The following is a 20,662-nucleotide window of genomic DNA, read 5'->3' as shown; positions in this document are numbered from 1 at the left end:
TGCAAGACATGAGAGAGAAGGGGTTTTACTCCCAATATTTCCTAATCCCAAAGGCCGGGGGGGCCCTCCAGCCCATTCTGGACCTGCATTGCCTCAACAGATATCTCAAGAAACTGAGCTTCTGCATGGTGTCCATGACCTCTATCATTCCTCCCTGGATCCAGGGGACTGGTACGGCACCCTCGACTTAAAGGACATATACTTTCACATTTCTATCTTCCATGGCCACAGAAGATTTCTCAGATTCATTGTGAATCAACACCACTACCAATTCACCGTCCTACTGTTCGGCCTCTCTGCATCCCCTTGGGTTTTCATAAAGTATATGGTGGTAGTAGTGGCCTTGCTCATACGGCGAGGCATGCAGGCTTACCCGTACCTCGACGACTGGCTGATCAAGGGTCAGTCAGAGGCTCAAGAAGAGAACAGCATCAGAACTGTCCAAGCCACCTTCAGAGCGCTGGGTCTGCTGATAAATGAACAAAAGCTAACTCTTGTCCCAGTTCAGAGCATAAAATTTATTAGGGCAGTGCTTGATTTGACCTAAGCCATGGTCTTCCTGCAGGAGACCCGATTTTAGACCATATCGTTCCTGATATCCAATCATAGAATATCAGGGTTGGAAGGGACCTCAGGAGGTCATCTAGTTCAACCCCCTGCTCAAAGCAGGATCAGTCCCCAACTAAATCATCCCAGCCAGGGCTTTGTCAAGCCTGACCGTAAAAATCTCTATGGAAGGAGATTCCACCACCTCCCTAGGTAACACATTCCAGGGCTTCATGACCCTCCTAGTGAAAAAGTTTTTTCCTAATATCTAACCTAAACCTCCCCCACTGCAACTTGAGACCATTACTCCTTGTTCTGTCTTCTGCTACCACTGAGAACAGTCTAGATCCATCCTCTTTGGAACCCCCTTTCAGGTAGTTGAAAGCAGCTATCAAATTCCCCCTCATTCTTCTCTTCTGCAGACTAAACAATCCTAGTTCCCTCAGCCTCTCCTCATAAGTCATGTGCTCCAGCCACCTAATCATTTTTGTTGCCCTCCGCTGGACTGTTTCCAATTTTGCCACATCCTTCTTGTAGTGTGGGGCCCAAAACTGGACACAGTACTCCAGATGAGGCCTCATCAATGTCAAATAGAGGGGAGCGATGCTGGCAATGCCCTTACTTATACAACCCCAAATGCCATTAGCCTTCTTGGCAACAAGGGCACACTGTTGACTCATATCCAGCTTCTCGTCCACTGTAACCCCTAGGTCCTTTTCTGCAGAACTGCTGCCTAGCCATTCGGTCCCTAATCTGTAGCAGTGCATGGGATTCTTCCATCCTAAGTGCAGGACTCTGCACTTGTCCTTGTTGAACCTCATCAGATTCTTTTGGCCCAATCCTCTAAAGTCCGCGGCAGCAAAGGGTGCTAGTTGGCCTGATGGATACCACTGAGGGAAAAATCTCTGGCAATGGTGCAGGCTGTGCACACACACCTAATATGGAATGCATGTGAGCAACACATCTCGAAGAACAACAGTTACAAAAGGTCAGTAACCGTTTTTTATTAAAGCAGAAATGAATGATTAAAATAGGTTTTTATTTTTTTAGTGGCTGATTGTGTTGTGTTAGATCCAAGGATTGCTGCATGGCTGATAAACCCCAGTGACACTGTCCCCTCTTTTGAATATTTGATACATAAGTATTTTGAAAATCCTGTCTCAGAGAGAACAGTGAATATGAATGCAGATTCCTTGAGAAATACATTGGTAAGTAGTTTTTAGAGACTCATAGTCAGATAAACCAAATAGTGAAATAGTAAAGATATTTAGATACTTTGCAAGGTACAATAGAGAAAAATATACAGAGAAAAATATATGCAGGATTTTCTTCTGAGAGCAAAGGGTTATCTTGGTTCGCAATATATGCCAGAGAATTGGTATAAAATAATCACGGCTTGTTGTATTCTTTGGGCCAATGGAACCAAATTCCCCATGAGTAGCTCCTAAATCCTGCAGCACAAACCCTAAATTCCATGGCAATATTAATTAATGTGATCACCATGAAATCTCCTTTGTTCTCTTCCTCCCACTCTCTGGCTGCAAGCTGGACTTCAACTCTCACTCCCAGCATCTCCAATGCCCTGCTGCCTCATTCCATGGAATAGTGTAGGGTGCCTGCATCATAATCTAATTAATTCTCCTTTGTGAAGTAAGTTGAAAAGAAAGATGCATTTGCAGGCAGAGTGCTGGTAGGGTAACAAAATACAAAATGTTGAGCACTTGGCTGCAACAAAATGGTGAATTCCATGCCAGAAATGCTGAATTTCATGGCATCTTGGGAAAATTTCAAATTACATAGCCATGGAATCATGGGGAACTTGTCACACTCAGTATGATAGAAATTTTGTTGAGTTGCTGCTCTGATGACCGGGAGATTGCCAATTATCCCTGTCGAACAGGCAGGCTTCTGGCCAAAACTTAGTTGTTGTGACCAAGTTCTGACACTCACAACTCACATTGAGGCTGGCTATCAAAAAAACAAACAAGCAAACAAAAACCTTAAAGACTGGCGCAGTATTTGTTGACCTGTCATCTGTGTATGATACTGTATGGATTAAGGGCCTGATGCGAATCTTGCTAAAATCATACCTTGGTACCAAACACTTCACCTGCTGTGGACCATGCTGAGTAACAGACGCCTGTGGGTGTACCTGGGTAATAAGACCAGCTCATCCTGTAACATAGACAACGGGCTACCACAAGGCTCTGTACTTACACCAACCCTTTTTAATATATACATAAGTGACATACCGCCAACTAAATCATGAAAATTTGGATATGCAGATGATCTTGCCATGACAATCCAAGGTAGCTGCAAAGATACCCCCCCCCCCGGCAACGTGTTAAGTCCCGCAAGCCTTTCTGGGAACATTTGTTTACCCTCATGCAATCAGGCTATGACCAGAAGGAGGCGTGGAAAGCAGATTGGGCTAAACAAGACTTAAAAATAAGCACCGTGCGCTAGATCCCACACAGAAGGTTCCTGGGTTTGACCTTCCATGGTCATCTTGGTCAACTCTGAACCAAATTTGAGCCAGCCATGGTAGATGCAGATATATAATGCACAAATGGAAAATCAAGGATTCCCCGGTGTGCGAGCGTGGTTCCCCATGACAGACCATCGAACATATCACTACCTACTACCCAATTTATAAATATGAAGGAGGCATTACTGCAATAAATTCTGCTACTCCTGATGTAGCCATTTTGGCTCGGTCAACTTCAGGTGAAATTGTAGTTGCTGCTCTACACCAGCAATATGAAAGAAGAAAAATAGAAATGTTTTGTCTGTTTAATGAAGCTTTTTAAAAAAATAGAATTCTTAATTGTTAGCCCTGCTGCAATAGAAATGTTCCACAGAAATCATGATTCTGCTGGTAAAACTGTTTCATGAACAATATTATGTAGCCAAGGGTTTGGGGATTCATATTTTGGGCCACAACAGTGTAGTCTCATCAAAAATTTGAGACCCAGTTTGGAGACACTAGGCTTCACAGGATGTGTTAATTATTCTGGGAGTTTAGAGAGTTAGGGAGAACTATTCAGATCTCAATCTGTGTCCAGTCTAAACGAAGTGTTACTTTTGATATCACTAAAACAGTCTTGTCTCTTGTATACCCTGTAAGAATGCTTTAAAAAATTCCAAAACATCTAGCTTATCTGAGGAATTTTATTGACTGATGCTGTAGAAATCCTTCACTGAAATTAGTGGACCATTCAGATTGAATGTGCAGTAATAGATATGTCTTGAAGTTCTTATTAGGTATCCTAAAGCACTCATTTTTAAAAAGTATATTCTTACCCTGCAAGGTGCATGCATGCTCAGTCAGAATGGCAATTTTCCTCTACTTCCTCTCATATATTGTGTAGCTGTCTTGTTGCCTTCTGAGGGTTTCCACGTTCTAGCTACTATGTTACTTACTCTTCTTTGTCTTCTGTGCCAATCCCCTCCCTTGCTTGTGACTGCTTCTGTACTATGTCATTCCACGGGAATCACTGCTGCATTTCACTCTCTATCCCATGGCACACATAGAGGGAATGAAGCGGTATAGTGTAAGCAAAGGGAGGAATGAAATAATCAAGTAGTGTGTCATAGGAGGAAAAAGTGGGCAGGTTAGTAAAAGACAGAAGAACGCAGCAAGTAGACGAGAGAACATCCAGGAAGAAGAAGGGCAATAAGAAATTGGGGGAGTATGGTGAGTTAACAATAAGGAAGAAAATAATATGGAGAGAACACTGGGCATGGGAATGGGATGTACAGAATGAGAATATCATTTAAGAAAGAGAGTGGAGTATAAGAAAATGAAAATGTGAAAAGAGGAGAGGTAATTGAAAATGGAAAATACTCCCAGGAAGGGGGAAGGAAAAATGGGCAAGGGATTCTCCTCTTTCCACAAAAAGAAGAAAAATGTTAAAATTTTAGTGAAAAATATTGAGAGACGGAGAGAAAATACAGAGTAGAGCCAAGCAAGAGAAGGAAATAAAAAATAAAAAAAATAAAAAGGGTAAATGAGAGAAGTACCGGCACATCTTGTGGCATTTCCCACAGCTCCCTTATTTTGGTGGTTAGGAGTAGGAAGTGATAATAGATTTGTTAATTTTATCCTACCCTACCTAATTTTATTTAATCTTAACTTTAGTCTCGTCAAGCAGTCAACAGAGGGGAAACATTTTACATCCAACTAGATTAACTGAGAAGAGTTTTCATAAATTCCGTGCCAGAATGGCAAGTAATTTTCTCCTCTTCAACCAAGCCCACCCACACAGCCTCTCAAAATTTAAAGCTCTACAACATAATCTGATGATCAGCGCCATTGGTTTTAATGGAAATTAACTGTATAGCTCACCTAATTAAAAATACTGGACACTTCTGCAAGGGATGAGGTGACAACAGTTACCCCGAACCTACTTTTCATGGTTAAAAACTTTTTGTCTGTTTGTGAAGGCTCATTCACAGAATAAAGATCTTCATTTTAAGGAGGAAAGATCCGTTTAGTTAAAAAAATGGGTGATGCTGTAGAAGAGATGAAAGACACTAAGGCTATCTCTACACTTGGAGCTAGGGGTGTGATTCCCAGCTCATGTAGACATACTCACACTAGGTCTGCTCAAGCTAATGTGCTAAAAATAATAGTGTAGACACAGTAGCATGGGCAATGTTGAGTGGCTGCGAGGGCTAGCCTCCTTGAGTATGTACCCACTGGTTCAGGTGGATTTGTACTCGGGGAGGCTAGCCAATGCAGAAACTACAGAACCCAAACCACCAAAAAAGAAAAACCTTCTGTTGGTGGCCTCTGACTCAGATGATTAAAATGAACGTGCATTAGTCTGCACTGCTTTGGATTGTTGTTGAGCAGAACCTGTCATCAGCATGGAAGCATGTCCTCTGGAATGGTGGCTGAAGCATGAAGGGGTATATGAATGCTTAGCATACCAGGTACATAAATACCTTGCAACGCTGGCTACAACAGTGCCATGTGAACGCCTGTTCTCACTTTCAGGTGACGTATATAAGAAGTGGGCAGCATTATCTCCCATAAATGTAAACAAACTTGTTTGTTTTAGTGATTGGCTGAACAGGAAGTAGGACTGAGTGGACTTCTAGGTTCTAAAGTTTTACATTGCTTTATTTTTGAGTGCAGTTATGTGAAAAAGATTCTACATTTGTAAGTTGCACTTGTATGATAGAGATTGCACTACAGTACTTGTATGAGGTAAATTGAAAAATACAATTTCTTTTATCTTCTTTACAGTGCAAATATTTGTAATAATTATAATATAAAGTGAGAACTGTACACTTCGTATTTTGAGTTGTAATTGAAATCCATATGATTGCATGGCTATTGAGGGGGAAGCACAAGCAGTCATTTTATCCTCCAAGATGGTCAACACTCTACTGGCCTCCAGACAGACTTTAGCATTAAAGGCCTACTCCTCCATATGGTCATGGTTAAACTCCTGCAGTCAAGCAAACAGAAATCCCAAGGACCCTGGAATTCCAGCTATTCTGGATTTTCTTCAGGACAGTTTAGACAAGGAGCTACAGCCCAGCACCATAGTGAGTCATGTGTCAGACTCCTTAACTGAAAATTTGCAAGTCTCATGATTTCTCAGAGCCGTCGGACTGTCTAAATCTGCCGTCAGGTCAGTCTTTCCTAAGTGGGATTTACCACTGGCACTAAAAGCCCTAAGCACCCATCCGTTTGAACCCTTAACAACTTTTATGCCATTGTTTTTTATATATCAAAACATGCTTCTTGGTCACTATAATGTTAGCATGACAAGTCTGAGTTGGCAGCTCTATCCATACAGGAATACACTGTGTTCCATGATGACAAGTTGGTTCCAAGGACTCCAGAATCTTTCTTACCAAAGGTGAGATTTCTCTTTCCATACCGCACAGGAAGAGATCCTTCCATTATTCTGTCCAAAACCCCAGTGTCCTACAGAAAAGCTGTGCATATTCTGGATGTATGTAGAGCACTTAAGAGCTACCTCAAGTGCAGTGAATTGATGAGAAGATCAAGCTTCTTGTTTGTATCCTTTCACCTAAAGTGCTAAAGTCTTTTGGCATTCTACTATCACTGGCCAGATGGATGAAGTTATGCATAATGGAAACATACATGGCATCAAGTTCACCTATTTCTGAAGACCTCTGAGATCTCTAGCAATATGATGGGCAGAAAGGATGTATGCCTCAACTGAGGAAATCTGAAGGGCACCAACCTGGTCTTCTGTCAACAGCTTTATCAAACATTATAAGATGGATTTTCTGTCCTCTGCAGAGGCCTCTTTTGGAATGAAGGTACTGCATGTGGCGATACAAAAATAACTTGCCATGTATTTTCAAACAGAGTTTTCTCTGTTTCAGTCTGGGTTTCTTTTGTCCTTTCTTTCTATAATTCATTGCTTGTTACTTCCCAAGCATTGTATAATTGAGACGCTGGGCTACAGATTGAAATGTCTTACCTGATAATCTCCTTTCTGCTAGCAGCATCTCCCACAATTCTACCGTCCCTGATATGATTCCAGTAGCCAAAGGACAACATTTATTTTATGTCTACAATTTGTGGGCCAATAGCCTACTGTACGTAGTTCACTGACTGGCACTATTGTTACTAATCATATTGTAAGAGTTTCTACACAGCTTTGGAATGACTCTTCTGGTGTGCAGCTGGAGAAGGGAGCATAGCCAGCATGAGCTATGCTGCAACTCTGAACTGCCTTCATTTTTTCAGAGAGGAGGGGAACAGCCCAAAGTCACAGAATTGTGGCAGACACTGCTAGCAGAATGGAAATGATCAGGTAAGAAACTTTTCATTTTGTAGACATGATGGTAGAACTTTTTTAAAGGGTCTGCTCAGTGCAACAAAGATAAATCTACTTGCGGGACTGCAGGCTGGGGACTTGCTGCATATCTAACTGCTTCGCAACACAGTGGGGAGAACAGTCCCATGGACTAAAACAGGAAGTAAAGCATGGGGGAGGAGCATGGCTCCATCTCATAATATTCTGGACAACCCAGTTAACCCTGGCATGATCACTTTACTACAAGAACTTTAACTCTCGTATCAAAAGCACAATGTTACAATATCTCTTAAAAGTAAGTACACCTCTTCAATCTTCATGCTCAGATTGTGTTACCAGGTACAGTATGTAAAATAAGGAATACATTAAGTTCTAAATGTTCCAGATCATTACTTCCCCAGGAACTCTTGAAATGTGATTATCAGTGGTCTAAGACTATTACTAGATATGCAAGAGTTAGCATCAGTAGATGCACAAGGAAAAATGCTTTCATGTTGGTTAGTCGCTTAATATTGAAGTAATAATCTTACCAGTTTTATATTAGTAATTGAGTATTCTTGATTATTTTTTTTAAATCAGCACCAGAACTTGGTTCTAAACTTGAAGATACTTTACAGTATAATGATGGAGCTGGCTGGTGCATTACAGGTAAGTTTTTTTGTAGCAAAATATCATAACAAAAAATTGTACCTACATAGTGATATGGTGAATGAAAAAAACATTTGTGATTTACCGTCAATTAAAAGTAAAGTCAGAGTCTATATATAGAAAAAGACAGGAAGGCCTCATATATTAAATATTATTAGACACTGAATCCATCAGCGGTGCTGTTTTCTGTAACAGAGGCGCTCCCATGATTTAGGGTCATGTGTGCTACATGGGGTTCACATAGATACTGCAGTAGTGAGAGCTAATGAAGGCTGTTTCCAAATGATAGTGTGTATCGACACTGCAGTTGCCTTCCACCTGGTTAAACAGACTTGCATGAGTTCTGTTCGAGATAACGCGCTTAAAATAGCAGCGAGGATGTTGCGGCATGGGTGGTGACTCAGGGTAGCTAACTGAGCCCAAACCCACCTGACCCTGTGTCTGAGCTCAGATGGCTAGTCCAAGCTGCAGCTAGTGCCATAACATCCTCACTGCTATTTTTAGCTCTCTGGCTAGAGTGAGTCTCTCCATCTATGCTGGGAGGGATGCTCCCAGCTGCTGTATAGACATAACCATAGAATTTAAAGCCAGAAGGGTTCACCAGGTCATATAGTCTGACCTCCTGTATATCACAGGCCATCAGCACCATCCAGCCACCAGCACACCCCAAGCCCAACAACTGAAATTAGACCAAATTATCAGGAGTCTAAACTACTGTGTGCCATAGGCAGAGAATAGGAGGGACTGAGGTGCACCAATGCCTTGTAACAACCTTTTATGTACTTGAAAACTATTATCATGTCCCCTCTCAGTCTTCTCTTCTCCAGACTAAACAAACTCAGTTTTTTCAATCTTCCCTTAAAGGTACTGTTTTCTAGACCTTTAATAATTGTGTAGCTCTTCTCTGGACTTTCTCCAATTTGTCCACATCTTTCCTGAAATGTGGCACCCAGAACTGGACACACTACTCCAGTTGAGGCCTAATCAGTGTGGAGTAGAGTGGGAAAATTACTTCTCATGTCTTACTTATGTAACCCTTCTGCCCATCTAAGTTGGCAGCAACAAGGGCCGGGTTCTGTATCTAGGGGTTCCGTTTCAATAACACGATGCAAAACCGGCTCGAGCCCCCACCCAGTGACCTGGGACAATTACATACCACCCCCTGGGCACCTCTAAGAGGCAATACTTCCCCTCTCGCAAGCACGGAGTCTGAGTGTAACAGAAAATGTTTAATAACATGAGGTAAACAACATCAGCATTAAATTGGAAAAACACCACAACTAGAGTTCTTAGACCAAACCATGAGCGAAGACCCACCCCAACAAATTGGGCCGTGTCCTCTCTCGTTGATTCTTGAAACCAGCAACCCAAGAATCACAAAAGTCCCAAAAGTCCGACAACCCCCCAAAGTCTCTGTCCATGATCAGTGCAGCCCCAGAGTTCAAAAGGGGGGGGGTGAGCAGGGTGTTAAGGGGCACCTTACGTGATCCGACGCCAACCGGCTGCTTCTCCGTGGGGTTCCACTGCAGCCTTCACCACGAACTGCTCCACTCCACCCGCAGTCCCACTCTTGCCATCCCACGAACTGCTCTGGCAGCTGCTCCGCTCCGTTCCCCGACCTGTGAGCCGCTCCGCTCCGCTCCGCTCCGCTCACCGACCTGTGAGCCGCGCCGCTCCGCTCACCGACCTGTGAGCCGCTCCGCTCCAGCCGTCCCTTGGGCCGCTCCCACAAGGCTCTGCTCTGCTAGCTGCTCCTCCAGCCGCTCCGCTCACTGACCTGTGAGCCGCTCCGCTCACCCCCGCTAAGCTAAGTTAGCTTAGCAATATAGCTTCAGGCTCCCCCACTAGTTAACACAGCCTCAGTGATCTCAGCTCTTAAATAGCTGTAGCTCTTTTGTGATTTCAGCTCTTAGTGATTTCAGCTAGTAGTAGGGGAGCCCCAGTGCTGGTGCACTATTGGCCCAAAGTGAACTCAGCTCAGCAGTCTGTAACTAGACTCCTAAGGGAATCAAAGTTTGCTCTGACATTCAACAGTGGAGAGAGGAGGTAGTGCAATTGGTGTTTCAACCCTCTCAGGGAGGGGGCCATACCATCAGGTACAAATACCTGTCCCCATCCTCTCTCAATTCACTGGGTTTTGTAACCTATGCCCCTTGACAAGAAAATGCTACTTAGGTAATGATGAATGACTCACTCAGTCCTTCTGTCATACAACAGTTCCACTGGCCTTGATTCACAGAATCAGGGTAACAAAACTTTATTCTTCCTGCCCCAATAACAGAGAAACTGGGGATCCCACACCAGCCAAAGTAACCACTTTGAGTTGCTGTGGTTTCATGCCAGGCGAGTGGGTGTGCCTATGCAAACAAGATCAGCCCCTGGAGTTCTTTTCCACACTCGCCATAATTCACCACCAGATGTCAGGGTAGAGCTCATCCTGACTCTGCTTACACTTACAAAGCTCCTGCTAATACATCCCAAAATGATATTTCCTTTTTTTCCCCAACAGTGTTACCCTGTTGACTCATATTTAGCTTGTGATCCACTATGACTCCTATCCTAGGCAGTCATTTCCTGTTTTGTATGTGTGCAGCTGATTGTTCCTTCCTAAGTGGAGTACTTTGCATTTGTCCTTATTGAATTTCATCCTATATACTTTCAGACCATTTCTCCAGTTTGTCCAGATCATTTTGAATTTTAATACTATCCTCCAAAGCATTTGCAACTCCTCCGAGTTTGGTATCATCCACAAACTTTATAAGTGTACTCTCTATGCTATTATCTTTCATATAAATGTCTCAGCATGAATATGAACTTGCATTACAATGAGTATTTCTCTTTATATATCACTTAGAAGAATGAGGCACATGTGCTCATCATTATTGTACCTCTCCCAGCAGGACTACATGTTTATGGGCCAGATTGTAATCCTGTTATTCACACAGAGTAGTACTTCACTCCACATGTGGTCCCATTTACTTAATAGTACTACTTGTGGAGTCACATAGTACTCATGGTGAATAATAGTATCACATTCTGGCACAATTTCATAATTAAAATAAGTTTATACTGAAAAGATTGTGTTCTGCCTTACAGGTTCAAGGCTTGTGGAAACTCTTTTGCACTTTGGAGCTTCCCTTGATAAAAATTTTGGCAGGTGAGAAGATGGGTGAAAAATAAGGTTGTTCACCATTTTTTTTCAGACAGCATTTTCTAGTATGATTTATAATGCTTAATAGTTAAATAGAACGTTGCACCTTTAAAGTGCTATATAATCATCATATCATCCTCACAACACTTCTCTAATGCTATTTTCCTCATTTTACAGATGGAGAAACATCGCTTAAGACCAAAACTGTCAAACTTGGGTGCCTAAAGATAGGCACTCAAATCCATATTTAGGTACCTAGAAAAGCATACCTCTGAAAATCAAGCCATTTTTCTGGGTACTTAAATATGGATATAGGTGCCTAATTCTGAACTTTGCACCCAAGTTTAATTTGTCCCTTGTGACTTACTCAGGGTCACATTGCAAGCCAATGGCAAAACTGGGAGTAGAACCCAGGAATTCCTGGTTCCCAAGGTGGTGCTTAGTCCATTATACAACACTATCTTTTAATATTATGGTTTGAATATAGTATTGATGCCTCTAAGGTTTTTTCAAAATTGTATTTTGTTCTCAGTTATATACTTATATTTACAGTGATGGAAACCCATAAAATACATGTGAATAAAGAAGAACTAAAAAGAACATCAGAGATTCTAGGGGTAAACTATTGTATTTCCTTTTTTGAAATTGTGTAACATATAGTTCAGTAGTTCCCAAACTTGTTCCACTGCTTGTACAGGGAAAGCCACTGGCCCGGCCCGCGAGGGGCTTTCCCTGCACAAGCGGCGGAACAAGTTTGGGAACCACTGATATAATGTAAGGACCCATCCCCCATTGACAGGGAGAGGACAAGATTATAGTTAGAAAACTATTTCATGTTCATTTCCATTTTGACTTTGTAATATGTTCTACAATTAACAGTCTTGTAGCCCATAGACTTTTGTTATATGAAAGTTCAAATATAATTTTGGGTCCTCTGATATATTGTAACTAATGATGAGTTAACTTAAAATTGGGATAACTTTAAATTTATTTATAAAAGCAAGACATAGACCTATTTACCAAAACCCTTTATAAGTCAGACAGTTTATTGTTTTATGTGTAAATTGGTTTTCTGATTTGAGTGTCCATTCACCAGACCTCTTTGTTCCTATCTTTGTTCTTATCTTTTAGTATTCCTGCTTTTGAAGTAATACTTTTGGAAGATGGTATAACAAAGCCTTATAGGGTCAGATTTGACCACCAAAACAAGTATTTTCATAGGTTTACCTCCACATAGGAATTGCCATACTGCAGTATTGCCATCTCCAAAATTAAAAAAAAATCATGTCAACCCACGTCTTCCAAAATCATGAGATTTAAAAATAAATATTGTGTGTTTTAGTCTTTGATTTTTTGAATTCCCCTTGCCCAACTGTACTATAGGTGTGTGACACTTAGTGTTGACAACTCTCCCAAATGAATGAATGACAGTGATTTCAGCTCCTGTTGCCCGAGGGTGCGGAGTTCCAGCTTCTCCCCAAAACCACAACATTCTAGTTTATTAAATCTCCCACCCTCACATCTGCCCATCCCCTGCAGTTGAGCAATTAATTCTGCCCTTCATTCCCCACATCAGATCTGCTCCCTGATCTCATCTTGGTTTCTTCTGAAGCCTCAGGTTTTTCAGCACCCTCTCTCAAACCTAGTGTGTATCCGTCCGTCCGTCCACAGGGCCTTTCCTACCCCCCTTATTCCCCTCTTACTAGGCCTGGTGTTGCAGCCAGGAAGGTGAGAGGATGGGGGAATATTAGGGAGTAGACTAACCCAGAGTTCACAGGAGGGACAAGGGGAAGAGGGAGCAGAACCATCCTGAGCTGCCAGGATGTTTCTCTTCTTTCCTCCCCACCTCCTCTCCTGTGAGAATGGCCTCAGCTGCTCCCTCTCCTCTACCTCTCCAAAATTAGATTCCCCGGGCACCCGAGGGAAGGGGAAAGAGAGATATGGCTAACTCCTGCAGCAGCTCTGATTGGAGGGTGAGGAAGTGGGTGATGGCAGCCAGTCAGAGGGTTTTTCCTCCCAGTCAGGACTGAAATTTGCTAGAGGGCTGGCGCTTCTTGCATCATAGTGAGACTGACTCCAGTCTCAGCCAAAAGCATGTTACTTGTGAGAAAATCACAAGAGTTGGTAGACCTTATACTGGATCAGACCTGAGATCCAGCTGGTCCAGTATCCTGTCTGACAGTGGTCAGTACCAGATATTTCAGAGGAAGGTGTAAAATCCCTGCAGTGGGCAGATGTGGGATATTCTGTCATATAGCTTCTCTCCACATTCATCACAAATGGGTAATGCCTGTGGAATTTGGAGGTGGTCCAGTGTTGTTGCTGGAGGTTCCAGGACTAAGCCCTACCCTTCAACTCAAGCCACTAGAATTTCTGCCTCTGGCAGTGGAACAAGTTGGTGGTTCAATTTCTCCTCACCACTTTGTTGTATAATTGTAATTTTTGCTTGTTTTAATGCAGTGGTGACTTCCTTCCAATTTCTCCGTTTGCTTTCTCTCTCAAGAATTGAGGAATCACTGGAGTTTTGAGTTTCTAGCCCTCTGGTTTCTCCAGTGCAGCCACCTCTCTTGTGGGTTCCCTCTGCCTCCCACCATAGCAGCAGTAAAGCCCTGCAAGGGTCAGGCTAAGTCTAAGAGTTTCTATAGGGAGCTTTGAGGAGCTTCAGAGATCAAGTTATGTCTTCCTGCTGTGCAAGCTGCTGACCCTTCCTTTGCCAGCACAATGGGCTCTGAATCATTTAGGCATGCAGAGTCCTAGACCACCACCCAAAGCAATGACTCCACTGTAGGAAGGCTTGATGTATGAGGATTCCCAGGGAGAGGAAAACTCCTCGCAGCTTTCTTTTGAGCAAGTGTTGCAGACTCCAGAGACTCCAAGTTCCAAAAAGCAAGTGTTCCCTTCATAAGGCAGCAACGCATATTGTTAACGAGCAAGAGGTGTAAAAATAAGGGTATAAATTCTTGCTCTTTTGCCTTCTCACCGTGAGGGAGTGTTTGCTGGGGCTTTTGTCCTACGCAGAAGCTCTCACTGTGCTCTGTATCAGGCTCACTGCTCCTCCCCCACCCTGCCCAATATCGGGGTATGCAGAGAAGTCTGTTACACTGTAGTCTGATGCAGAAGTTCACAGGAGCAATGGGAATTATGTCTGTCTGGTTTTCAGACATAATTGTAAGCTGATAGGTAGGGAAAAGGGCTCAGTGTCTATTGGGTGAACATACGAACAGCCTTACTGGGTCAGACCAGAGGTTCATCTAGCCCAATATTCTGTCTTCCGACAGTGGCCAATGCCAGAGGCTCCAGAGGGAATGAATGGAACAGGTAATCATCCAGTGATCCATTCCCTGTCACCCATTCCCAGCTTCTGACAAACAGAGGCTAGAGACACCATCCCTGCTCATCCTGGCTAATAGCCATTGATGGTCCTATCTTCCATACATTTATCTAGTTTTTTTTTTAACCCTGTTATAGTCTTGGCCTTCACAACATCCTCTGACAAAGAGTTCCACAGGTTGACTGTGCGTTGTGTGAAGAAATACTTCCTTTTGTTTTAAATCTGCTGCCTATTAATTTCATTTGATGACCCCTAGTTCTTGTGTTATGAGAAGCAGTAAATAACACTTCCTTATTTACTTTCTCCACACAAGTCATGATTTTATCGACCTCAATCATATCCCCCCTTACTTGTCTCTTTTCCAAGCTGAAAAGTCCCAGTCTTATTAATCTCCCCTCATATGGAAGCTGTTCCATGCCCCTAATCATTTTTGTTCCCTTTTCTGAACCTTTCCAATATATCTATTTTGAGATGGGGCAACCACATCACACAGTATTCAAGATGTGGACATACCATGGATTTGAACAGAGGCAATATGATATTTTATGTCTTATTATCTATCCCTTTCTTAATGATTTCCAACATTCTATTTGCTTTTTTGACTGCGTTGCACACTGAGTGGATGTTTTCAGAGGACTATCCACAATGACTCCCAAGATCTCTTTCTTGAGTGGTAACAGCTAATTTAGACCCTATCATTTTATATGTATAGTTGGGATTGTTTTCCAATGTGCATTACTTTGCATATATCAACACTGAATTTAATCTGCCATTTTGTTCCCCAGTCACCCAGTTTTGAGAGATCCTTTTGTAGCTCTTCGCAGTCTGCCTGGGACTTAACTATCTTGAGCAGTTTTGTATCATCTGTAAATTTTGCCACCTCACTGTTTACCCCTTTTTCGAGATCATTTATTAATATGTTGAATAGGACTGGGCCCAGTACAGACCACTGGGGAACCCCACTAATTACCTCTCTCCAGTCTGAAAACTGGCGATTTATTCCTACTCTTTGTTTCCTATCTTTCAATCAGTTACCAATCCCTTTGAGACCTTATGGCCTTTCCCTGATCTCTGTCCTACCTTCCTGGTTTCCCTCCTCTGGGTTTGCCAGCCCAAATGCATCTCCCTTCTTCCAGGGAGTGACTGTGGACATTCCCAGCAGTCCCCCTCTGCTGCCAATTTCCTGACTTTATTATCCTAGCCCAGCTCTTTCCCCCTCATCTGGGCTTCCTCATTCAGTCAGGGGATTGCTTAGCCATCTGATTCCTCTAGCTATGGCCCATTGGGTTAATTAGCCCCCTTCTCAGGCTGCATTAACCCTTTCAAGGCAAATGTGGGGTGAACACCCCATCACAGGGACTTAAACATATATTTGCCTTAAGGTTAGGCAATATAATTTAAAGTTATTGTTTTAATGCTAATAATGCGTGGTTGAAGAGTTTTTACAGCTTTGGAAGAACTTTTCTGTGGTTTGAGTTGAAGGGTGGAGATTAGTCTTGAAGTCTCCAGAAACAACATAAAATCACCTCCAAAGTCCACAAGCATTACTCCTTTGTGATGAATCAGAAGAGAAACTGATAATTTTGTTTCTGTTATCAGGTAAAATATTTCTCAGTTTGCCTCCATATTAGGATTCATCCTGTTCTATAGAGATTAGCTTAAATCCCGCAGCATAAGATTTAATATCACTTACAATTTTTCATCAGTAATTATATCTCTGGATATTCTTGTTATCCATATAATTATCCAGTCCCTTTTTGAATGTTGCAAAGTTTTTGGCCTCAGCAATTTCCTGTGACAATGAGTTCCACAGTCTTATTGCACAATGTATGAAAAAAGTATTTTTATCAATTTTGAATTTCCTATACTTTTTTAATTTCATGGACTGTCCCTTGTTCTTGTGTTGCAAGGCAATGAGAAAGAGAAGAGAAGTTCCTGACAGGGCCCGGAATTAGGCCCCGTGCCTAAGAGGGCCCTGCGCCTTAGGCAGCTTTTTAATTTCTTTTACTCACCCTGGCAGCGGTCTGCTCCGGGGTCTTCAACGGCGGAGGGGTCCTTCAGTGCCGCGGAAGACGCGGAGCGAACACCTGGACTGCCGCCGAAGTGCTGCTGAACACCCGGACTGCCGCCGGGTATTCGAATCGGGCCCCGCAGGTCCTAAAGCCAGCCCTGCTTCCTGATCTACCTTCTTTATTCTATTCATTATTTCATATACTTTATCTTGTCCCCTTCCATTTGTCTTCTTTCTAAGGTAAACAATTCCAGTTTTTTTTCAATTTCTTCATATGAGAGTTTTTCCATTACATTGATAATTTGTATTGCCCTTCTGTGAGCATGTTCTAATTCTGTAATATCCTTTTTTAGATGAGGTGATAAGTGCTGCAACAGAGTATTGTGGATTCGGCCACACCATTGATTCATATAATGGAACTGTAATATTTTCTGTATTATTCTCCATCTCATTTCTTATGCATCCTAAAATCTTGTTTACTTTTTTGACTGCAACTGCACATTCAGCAGAGGTCTTCACTGAGCAGTCCACATAATAATGCGCAGGTCCTTTTCCTGAGTTGATACAACTAATTTAGAAATTTGTAAAGTGCGTGAGTAGTTTTAATTTTTCCCTCCAATGTGCATTCCTTTGCATTTATCAACACTGAACTTCATTTGCCATCATGTTTCCCATTCACCTAGATGGTGTAGATCTCTAAATTTCTTCACAGTCCTTTCTGGTCCTGACTAACCTAAATAACTTGGTCCACTGCTAATTTTGCTACTCACTAAGCATTACTCAGCCCCTTTCCAAATCATTAATAATTATGTTAAACTAAACATAGATAGCCAACAATGGTGACACATACAGTGATCAAATTGCAAGTAAGTAAAAATAGTCCTGAATGCTTGTTAAATTAGACTGTAAATTGAACAAAGTAGTGCAAGTGGAATAATTATGATGTACCAATTTTATAGTTGCGATTGAAAGAGCTTGAGCAGGAAGCCCATCGAGCTGCTGGACAACAATTCCTATTGACCAGCAGTAGTCAGCTGAGAGAGGTACTGTTTAGATTGCTACTTTTCTTTAAATTATTAACACTAAAAATATTATTCATGGAGAGGGATTATAAAGCAGTAATGCTCAAAACTTTGGAAATCTTGTCCTTATTGTACTAGTTATATCATTTTCTGATGATGATGGAGGATATGTCATCAGCTTTCTCACAAACATAGCGTTGCCCCTTTTTGACCTGAGCAAAGTTTGGGGCCCTTGGGATGTTCCAGCTGGAAGAAAAAACTGATGGAGTCTGGTATTTTCTTTGATGAAGTCCTGTTTATTTTTTAACAAGGAATGTACAAAGTCCTGTGTCTCTGAATGCAGAAGGAACCAAGAACAAAGGAGCAATTTCTTTGCTTAAGTCCCTAAGCCTCGTTAGCCAACACCAGATCCAAATGCTCTTTCACTAGCTTTTTCCAGCATCACACCGTGCTTCCAACCTCCAAACTGGCTTTCTTGTCTTTCCATCTCTTTCTGTTCTTGTCTGTTCTCTGTTTCTGTGTGATCTGCCTTCACACACACGCACAACCACACACCCCCAAAAAAATATTCAGCTGAAAGTTCCTATGCAGGTTCACCATGCACCATTTGTCTTAGGTGGGGGCTTATTCTTTCTGTCATGTTAACTGAAGGGTGAGTTCACATTTGTCAATCTCAACGGGGTTTTAACTCAACCCATAACAAGGTTCCACCCAGGTCATAGCAATAGCAATGCATTTGACTCCTCTGTTTTCGGCATCTTTAAAATTAAAGAAAGTCTGTTTGCTTTTGATAAATACAACAATTTTACAAATATCTAACAATTTTCCCCCATTTTGTTCCCTCTTTGCTACAGTATGCTTTTTGTTTTCTATAGCGTTAAAAGCCAGATGCACAATAGCAATGCTCCATTATGTTTCAATTTTCAAACATTTCCATTACCTTGAAATATATAATTTCTGTTAATATAGGTACTGTTCGAAAAACTAAAGCTCCATATGCTGTGTGAGAAAGTTCCCAGAACTGAGATGCAGCATCTTCAATCCACTTCTGAAGTTGTGGTGAGAACTGAAAGGTTTTTTTAAACATATACCTAGTTTAGAAATTGCTAGCATAATAAACTCGTAAGTATTTATTTGTTGTTTTTAAGTTTTAAACTTGATTCAAATTTACAATCCGGTTTACTTAGTTCAGAAATTCTCAAACTTTTTCATATGATGGAGAGAGATGTCTTATGGATGAACTCACTGCTATTCATGATCAAATAACATCCCTACAGCAATAATGTAAGGAAAAGTAAAAAAAAGTAAAAAAGTTTTTAGTAAAAAGAAGAACAGGAGTACTTGTGGCACCTTAGAGACTAACAAATTTATTAGAGCATAAGCTTTCGTGGACTATAGCCCACTTCTTCGGATGCATATAGAATGGAACATATATTGAGGATATATATATACACACATACAGAGAGCATAAACAGGTGGGAGTTGTCTTACCAACTCTGAGAGGCCAATTAATTAAGAGAAAAAAAAAAAAAAAAAAACTTTTGAAGTGATAATCAAGCTAGCCGAGTACAGACAGTGTGATAAGAAGTGTGAGAGTACTTACAAGGGGAGATAGTCAACGTTTGTAATGGCTCAGCCATTCCCAGCTCTCAGAACTGGATACTCTCATAAGAAACCAACCTTCCACACAAACTTCCTCATGGATAGACTTTACAAAAACTAGACAAGCCATTTACAAGACAAACTTTGCCTCTCTACAAAGGAAAAAGGACACTAAACTATCTAAACTGCTACATGCCACAAGCAGCCACAACAGTAGTTCCCTTAACCCACCCAGCAATATTGTTAATCTTTCCAGCTATACTCTTAGCCCAGCAGAAGAGTCTGTCCTATCTCGGGGCCTCTCCTTTTGTCCCTCCAGACCCATGAATATGATACAGTTCTGCGGTAACCTAGAATCCTACTTTCGACGTCTCCGACTCAAAGAATATTTCCAACATACCTCTGAACAGCATACTAACCCACAGAATCCTCCCTACCAGCACTACAAAGAAAAGGATTCTGCATGGACTCCTCCGGACGGTCGAAACAACAGACTGGATTTCTACATAGATTGCTTCCGTCGACGTGCAAAGGCTGAAATTGTGGAAAAGCAACATCACTTGCCACATAACCTCAGCCATGCTGAACACAACGCCATCTACAGCCTCAGAAACAACCCTGACATCATAATCAAAAAGGCTGACAAAGGAGGTGCTGTCGTCATCATGAATAAATTGGAATATGACCAGGAGGCTGCTAGACAGCTCTCTAACACCACATTCTACAGGCCATTATCCTCTGATCCCACTGAGGATTACCTAAAGAAACTACACCATCTGCTAAAAAAACTCCCTGACAAAGCACAGGAACAAATCCGTACAGACACATGCCTAGAACCCCGACCAGGGGTATTCTATTTGCTATCCAAGATCCATAAACCTGGATATCCTGGACGCCCCATCATCTCAGGCATTGGCACCCTAACATCAGGCTTGTCTGGTTATGTAGACTCTGTCCTAAGACCCTACGCTACCAGCACTCCCAGCTATCTTCGAGACACCACTGACTTCCTGAGGAAACTACAATCCATCGGTGATCTTCCAGAAAACACCATCCTGGCCACTATGGATGTAGAAGCCCTCTACACCAATATTCCACACAAAGATGGACTACAAGCTATCAGGAACAGTATCCCTGATAATGTCACAGCTAACCTGGTGGCTGAACTTTGTGATTTTGTCCTCACCCACAACTATTTCACATTTGGGGACAATATATACCTTCAAGTCAGCGGCACTGCTATGGGTACCCGCATGGCCCCACAATATGCCAACATTTTTATGGCTGACTTAGAACAACGCTTCCTTAGCTCTCGTCCCCTAACGCCCCTACTCTACTTGCGCTACATTGATGACATCTTCATCATCTGGACCCATGGAAAAGAAGCCCTTGAGGAATTTCACCATGATTTTAATAATTTCCATCCCACCATCAACCTCAGCCTAGATCAATCCACACAAGCGGTCCATTTCCTGGACACTACTGTGCTAATAAGCGATGGTCACATCAATACCACCCTATACCGGAAACCTACTGACCGCT

At 42.0% G+C, this 20,662-nt stretch overlaps 1 protein-coding gene across 1 annotated transcript in view; it reads left to right on the top strand.

Moving 5' to 3' along the window:
* The window catches only part of POLN (DNA polymerase nu), a 230,118-nt gene that overhangs the window by 53,427 nt on the left and 156,029 nt on the right, over positions 1-20,662 (top strand). The window contains exons 9-14 of the mRNA XM_054029682.1: positions 1,597-1,754; positions 7,935-7,984; positions 11,081-11,160; positions 11,707-11,771; positions 17,456-17,539; positions 18,488-18,577. Of these exons, the coding sequence (XP_053885657.1) occupies positions 1,597-1,754; positions 7,935-7,984; positions 11,081-11,160; positions 11,707-11,771; positions 17,456-17,539; positions 18,488-18,577 (527 nt within the window). The remainder of the gene's footprint in view (positions 1-1,596; positions 1,755-7,934; positions 7,985-11,080; positions 11,161-11,706; positions 11,772-17,455; positions 17,540-18,487; positions 18,578-20,662) is intronic.

This window comes from Malaclemys terrapin, chromosome 5 (genome assembly GCF_027887155.1).
Source record: "Malaclemys terrapin pileata isolate rMalTer1 chromosome 5, rMalTer1.hap1, whole genome shotgun sequence".
Lineage (NCBI taxonomy): Eukaryota > Metazoa > Chordata > Testudines > Emydidae > Malaclemys > Malaclemys terrapin.
Note: the sequence above shows the minus strand (reverse complement) of the source record. Positions and strands in the feature narration are given on the sequence as shown.